The sequence below is a fragment of the Oryzias melastigma genome, linkage group LG10, assembly GCF_002922805.2.
Source record: "Oryzias melastigma strain HK-1 linkage group LG10, ASM292280v2, whole genome shotgun sequence".
NCBI lineage: Eukaryota > Metazoa > Chordata > Actinopteri > Beloniformes > Adrianichthyidae > Oryzias > Oryzias melastigma.
The window spans coordinates 13,085,958-13,092,202 of NC_050521.1; the positions used below are offsets into that span (position 1 = coordinate 13,085,958).

A 6,245-nucleotide genomic window follows, 5' to 3' on the forward strand; every position below is an offset into this window, starting at 1 on the left:
ACAACAGACCCGTCCACAACTCCGAGGCAAACTTAATAAACTACTGCTGCTCTGCAGAAACTATGTCCAAGAAATCATAATTTTAAAAAGACTGAAACTGCTTGGGTCCATTATAATTAGCTTTTTTCTTTTTGCAAAGGACGTTGTGACATCCATCAATGATGCGCGTAACTTTTCCCTTCAAAGCAAAAAGACAGACTGGGAAAAAATGAACTTTTCTGACCTCTGCAGGCCTCCTGAGTCCAGCTCCTCAGATTGAGTTGGATGCTTGAGTCCTCCACCTGATCTTCTCCCTCCAAGATCATCCACTCCTCCACAGAGAAATCGCTGTCCTCCTCTCGTTCCTCCAGGTCAGCTCTGGAGGCCTGCTCTGTGTTCTGTTGAGCCTTTCTAGAGGTGATGGAGAACGCCAGCAGAGGCAGCCCAGAGCTGGCCTTGTTGATCTTTGCAAACAGTTTGCTTGAATCACTTAAGTCAGGTTCTTCCTCATCGTCTGAGCTACTATAATTTTCAATGAAGAATATGTCGTCTCTGGCTTCCCCATGAAGATGAAAGACTTTTTGTTCCTCAGCGTCCTCCATTCTCAATGTGGTACCATCAGCAAATAAATGGCGACACCTAGCGGCGAGTTTCTGTACTGCTGTCAAACACCGGTGGCTGACGGACGACATCTATGTCAGAAAACTTCTGGAGATCGATCGGTGCAGCGCACACAAAAAAATCATGGACTGGTCATTAGTGGCCATTTGATTCCGTTATTTTACCAACTCAAACAATGAGGAGTAATCAAAGATATCCAAAACATAGCGATAACCACGTTTTCCCGGCAGCAAGCGCTTCAGACAGAAGACTAAGCTAACTTCTTCTTCTTTTGTGGTTTAACGGCGGATGGCACTCAGCTTTAAGGTGCATTTCCGCCACCTACTGGTCTTGGAACAGAATTCCAACCCACTAAATCCCTTATATTTTATGCATCAATTTTGTTTGCTTCAAGAAATAAATTAAAAAAAGGGTAACCACTAGTGTTCCTCAAAATTTCTCTTATTCCCCATCTTATTCCTTTCTCTTCCAGACGTCTTTTCAGCAACTGTCTCTGAACAGAGAACTTCCCACAAACCATCAACACGTGCTCTATTGTTTCTTGTGCAACACAAAAGTCACCAGTAGCATGTTTCCCAATCTTAAAGAGATCATAATTCAGTTGTCTATGACCAAACCTAAGTCTGGACACAATTCTACTCTCCAATCTGTTGCGTCCAACATACCCCATCTCCCCAACAGCCCTCTGGATCCTGTAATACCACCTTCCTTTAGTATCACCCTCCCATCTTTCCTGCCATGTGTGAAAGATTTTCCCCTTCACCAGACTTTTCACCTCTGTTTTTTTTTTTTTTGTGTCTGGTTTTATCAATCAAGACTGGCTACGGATGCTCCACGGGTCCTCCAGGTCAGCTCCACTGGATAAACCACAAAGCTGCAGCCCCTGCACTCCCTCCGTTCAGCGGACCACATTGGTGCTTCTTGGACCTGGTGGCCTGTTGAGACTGGTACCCCTACGTTTTGTCAGAGTCCTGCTGGAGCAGCTGATGGACTAATACTTTTTAGCTTGATTTTTATTGATCTGTATGCCAAGAAAAGGTCTATTTGCCTGTTCATTTGTTTTAATCTTTCAGAGCTGCGGGAATGGTTTTCAAGTCGACATTTTGGTTGTTTTGTGCTATTCCATGGGTTTTGTGCTTTTATTTTATGTTTATGCATGTTTTTTTTCTTTTTTTTTCTTGAAACTTATAAATCTGTTTTTTGTATTTATTGGAAATATGTCGTACTGTATATTGCACTGCCTGTGTTTGAAGTGAAAATGTTAAAATTTAGCCTTTTTTGAAATTCACTCATTCTCTAAAATTAATTTAATTGGATTTTGATTTTTCTTTCTTCAAGCAATAAAAAAACTAACATATTTATAAACAATAATTCATCATGAAATGACTAGAAAATATATCCTACGCATGCATCCACGTGTAGCCTAATTAATTTTTTTTAACATTTTGACTCTGCAAATATGGATAGATTTATATTTGATCTTTGATGACTGTGCTTGATTCCCTGACCTGTGTGAAAAGTGTTCAATAAATAAAGTTGAATTTGGTTTGTTGGTCATGGAAGTGTCGCTGTCCACCCCTCAGGTGCTGAACGTGGCAGAGAGGCGGTCACCTTTGCTTCTGCGGTGATGTGGCTGCTTACAACTTCAAACATAGACTCGGAATTAGAGAAGAGCAATTGTCTGACTTGGAGATACTTTGATGCAAACCAGAACGCACTTGCAGCTTCCTAAAGATTCGTTTTGTAGGTTTTAAATGAAACCTCTCTATATATAATCTATTCACTGAATTTTACGCTCGACATGACATTCTAGAGTCAGGTCGCGATGGAATCCTTTGGACAGAACCTCATGTTTACGCACGGTCTGTTTCGCGTTTTACCTGAATGTTCAACAGCATCCTGATTCATGGATAATTACAGAATCGTTCGCCCTTCTTGCCAGGGCACGGTGGGGTGAACCAGCTTGGGGGGGTCTTCATAAACGGGAGACCGCTCCCGCAGGTGGTGAGAAAGCGCATCGTGGAGCTGGCGCACCAGGGCGTGCGTCCATGCGAGATCTCCCGCCGTCTGCGCGTAACGCACGGCTGCATCAGCAAAATCCTGAACAGGTAAGTTTAATTTCTATTTGCACGACTGTTTAAGTTTCTTAATGTCAATAATAATGTCAATAATAATAATAATGTCAATATAATAATAATAATAATAATGTCATGTGTCAAACATGAAGAAAGTCTAAAAGTCTAAGTTTCATTTTTTGTAAACGTGCATCAAATTTTTTAACTTAATTCAAAAGAAAAGTACATTTTGTTAGGCTATAAAATTGTTCAATATTTCACTTTTCATGTAACCAAACTCAAAGAAATACTCTCTTCTATGCAAAAAGCACAAAGTGCAGCATGGCCTCCGATGGAGCATTTCACTTTTAGAAAAGAACTACTTTCATTTTTATTTTCAGATAGCACTTGTTTGAACATAAAAATGCCACTCTTGTTTGCCTTAACACCTTAAAGAATCATATATTTAAATAGAATTGTTAATACTTCCTAAATAAACTTTAATATGAAGTAGATAAAACAGAGAAATTCACTTTGGTAACAGAAATCAATAAATGAAAACATTGTAAGGTTTCCAAAATGAGTCAAAAATCTGTGAGAAAACACAATATAATATTGCTTTTGAGCAACAATAACAAAGATTTGCCATCACATAAACAGACTTTTTTTGTCCCACACATTAGCAACATCATTTTTTTGTGGAAAATGTCCTTCAAGATGATATGAAGTTTGACTTCACAAAGGAAAAACATTAGGAGGGTTAAATATTGTGACAAACACAGTGGGAGTCATGCAGCAAAAGAGTGAAAAAGAAAGAAATCTGAGTAAAACATTAAAAATGAATGATGTAATGGGATGAAAATAAATTGAGGCAGTTGATTAAAGTTCATATTGAGAACACTGTTAGGTTGAACCATTAAGAATACAATGAAAAATATAACAAGTGTTTTTCACACAGTTCTGTTTGCAAGGAAGCAAATTCTATTATTAATATATTAAAACATTTAAATTGACATGAAATTGGTTTGACAATTACTGGTCATGCACTCTCACCATCTTTACTTTCCCTCTGCTCCTGTGGATCATCCTGATTGATCTTTGTGAAACCAAAGAACACGATCCTCATTGCTCTGTTTGGTCCAATAGGAGCTCTCCAGCAGATTATGCCATTTTTTAAGCTCATGATACGAAGATCACTGCAGTGGTTTATTTGATTTAACTGTATTTCTGGACTTCTGTTTGGTAAAAAGTTCGGATTTCTGCACTTATTGGGATACAAAGAAGTTGATTTGAGTCTGATTTTCACCATATTTAATTAATTTATCATGCTTAAAAAGATCTGAAAATGGGAAAAAAAAGAAATATAAAGAATGAAAATGCATTTGAAAGGCTCAAATCTAAATAGTTTTGAAATGAAGTATTTGGAGTGGAATTTTGAATTCAACTTTTTCTCAAAAAAAATAGCAAGTATTTCGCAACAATCCACTTGAAATCTAACCCATTGGTGTCCACAATAATTTGTTTTTTTGTATCTACTTCAGTGTTAAGGATGGAATAAGTTCAAGGAGCACAGAGTAATAAAATTTTATGTGCCTTTGAGGTGTTCACCAGTAGATGGAGCAATCCATTTTTTAAATGATTTAATTTTTGTCTTGTAATCCTTCAGATTCTAAAATTGTCTTGAACTTTTTTAAATTTGACGGGTGTCTTTTACTGTGATCCTTCTATTCTTGGACTTAAAATAGTACAATTTCAACCCGACCTTTGTTCCTTTATTTGTATGTGGGGAGGCTGCAGCAGCAGCAGAGAAACTCCTTGGCAGAGGAAAAGTTTAGAAAAAGTTTTGGTTAAAAATGGAACAACCTGGCACCCGCTGTTTACCAGCTTTCTTAAAAACGTAACCGTCGTGACAGATATGAACTGGTTTATCCAGGTACAACAAGACAGGAAGCCTTAAACCAGGACTCATGGGGGGCTCCAAACCCAAAGTGGCAACCCCCAGAGTCGTCCAAAGGATCCTGCAGCTGAAACACAAGAACCCCTCCATGTTTGCCTGGGAGATTCACGACAGGCTGGTACTGGAGCGAGTGTGTGACCAAGACTGTGTGCCCAGCATCAGCTCCATCAACAGGTACGACAACCTTCTGCTTCCAGAATGTGGAGCTCAAAATCTAAGTTTGGTTTGTGTGTACAGGATCATCAGGAGCAAAGTCAAGTCTGAGTCCTGTGAAGCTCGTAAGTCTTTCTATCGCTTGTATGCATTCCTCTCAAAGATTCACAACTACTCTTGTCCATCCTCACCTGTTGCCATGGGAACATGCCTTCAGTCTGAAGTAAATTGAAAACTTGCAACATTTTACAGTCATTGAAAAGCATTTAGACCACCGACCACACTGAAACACACACATCTGAGACAGGCTAGTTAAAGAGAACTTTCTAGAAAAGTGCTTTTGATGAAAGATAGTAAAACCCTTAAATCCTGTTATGTAAAATTTAGTTATTTTTCCTTGATCCCTTTGGTTTGGTTCTTTTATGTTCCAGCTTCATTTCAATCCATCAACTCAAACTGCTGTGTTCCTTAAAAAATAGCCACCTCAAAGCATGATGCTTCCACTGCCATGCTTTAGATTGTTGTCTGGAAAGCCTTGTTTTTCTGCACCAGTGTTTGCTATTCCAACGAGCAAAATGTATATATCTTTTTATCTACTTTGTTCTCTGCATACCTCAGACAGCAAACATACCAGCATTTTAGATTCCACTTGAGGCAGGAGTGGATTCCAACACTGCTTACTTACTCAACCATATAAAACTATTCAAACTTGAGAGATAGCTGAACACAACAGCAGAAAACTATCAATTTTATAGAATTTATTATTGAGATATCCATGTGTGAAGCAAGTAATTGTTGCTGAATCTTCAACAAAAATGTCTTCATTAAATTCACCATCAATGCATCAAGGATCTCACAAATGTTTATTTTTACTAAATAAAACTAATCTAAACTGAGTTTTTAGATCTTGTGATGTTGACACATGGATATCTAAGAAGTTTAAGCCAAAAAAACACCAAATCTGCTCCGTTTGAAAAAAAAATAACTTTTTAGTCATAGTTATGAAATTTTATGTCTATACATTATTATTTTGTTGATGTTCTGATTTTTCGTAAAAACGATTTTGTTTTTTCCCCCCCAAATTAGCATTTTTTTCTCTATTTCTAAATATAAAAATAACAGCAATGGATTTGAACTAAAATATAAGACATTTTATTCTGTGTTGAATTGTCTTAAATTAAAATAAATGTTGCATTTTTTGCTATTATTTTCATAATTAATACATTTCTCTGTACTTTTTCTATTACATTAATGTTTGTTTTTCCAGCCATGTGTTAGGTTTCTACATCTTTACACAACTGTTTTTAATATCATCTTTGTTAAATTTAATTTAGTGCTGTCAAACAAAAGTCTTCCTCTGGATGAAACATCTTTAAAACCCACAGAGGAGGCCGTGGATTCTCCAGACCACACAGCAGACGGATGTTTAAAGCCTTTGCTCAGTGTTAATGTTAGTCATATGGAGACAGGTTCCACAGCAG

At 37.5% G+C, this 6,245-nt stretch overlaps 2 protein-coding genes across 2 annotated transcripts in view; one reads left to right on the top strand and one right to left on the bottom strand.

Moving 5' to 3' along the window:
• Positions 1-891, bottom strand: part of LOC112153471 (zinc finger CCHC domain-containing protein 7) — a 5,192-nt gene extending 4,301 nt beyond the window's left edge. Inside the window, exon 1 of the mRNA XM_024283716.2 lies at positions 224-891. Within this exon, the coding sequence (XP_024139484.1) occupies positions 224-671 (448 nt within the window). The 5' untranslated portion in view covers positions 672-891. The remainder of the gene's footprint in view (positions 1-223) is intronic.
• A 1,265-nt stretch (positions 892-2,156) lies between these two features.
• LOC112153686 (paired box protein Pax-5) overlaps positions 2,157-6,245 on the top strand; it is a 6,386-nt gene continuing 2,297 nt past the window's right edge. The window contains exons 1-4 of the mRNA XM_036214054.1: positions 2,157-2,183; positions 2,521-2,708; positions 4,588-4,785; positions 4,849-4,889. Coding sequence (XP_036069947.1) covers positions 2,157-2,183; positions 2,521-2,708; positions 4,588-4,785; positions 4,849-4,889 — 454 coding nt within the window. The remainder of the gene's footprint in view (positions 2,184-2,520; positions 2,709-4,587; positions 4,786-4,848; positions 4,890-6,245) is intronic.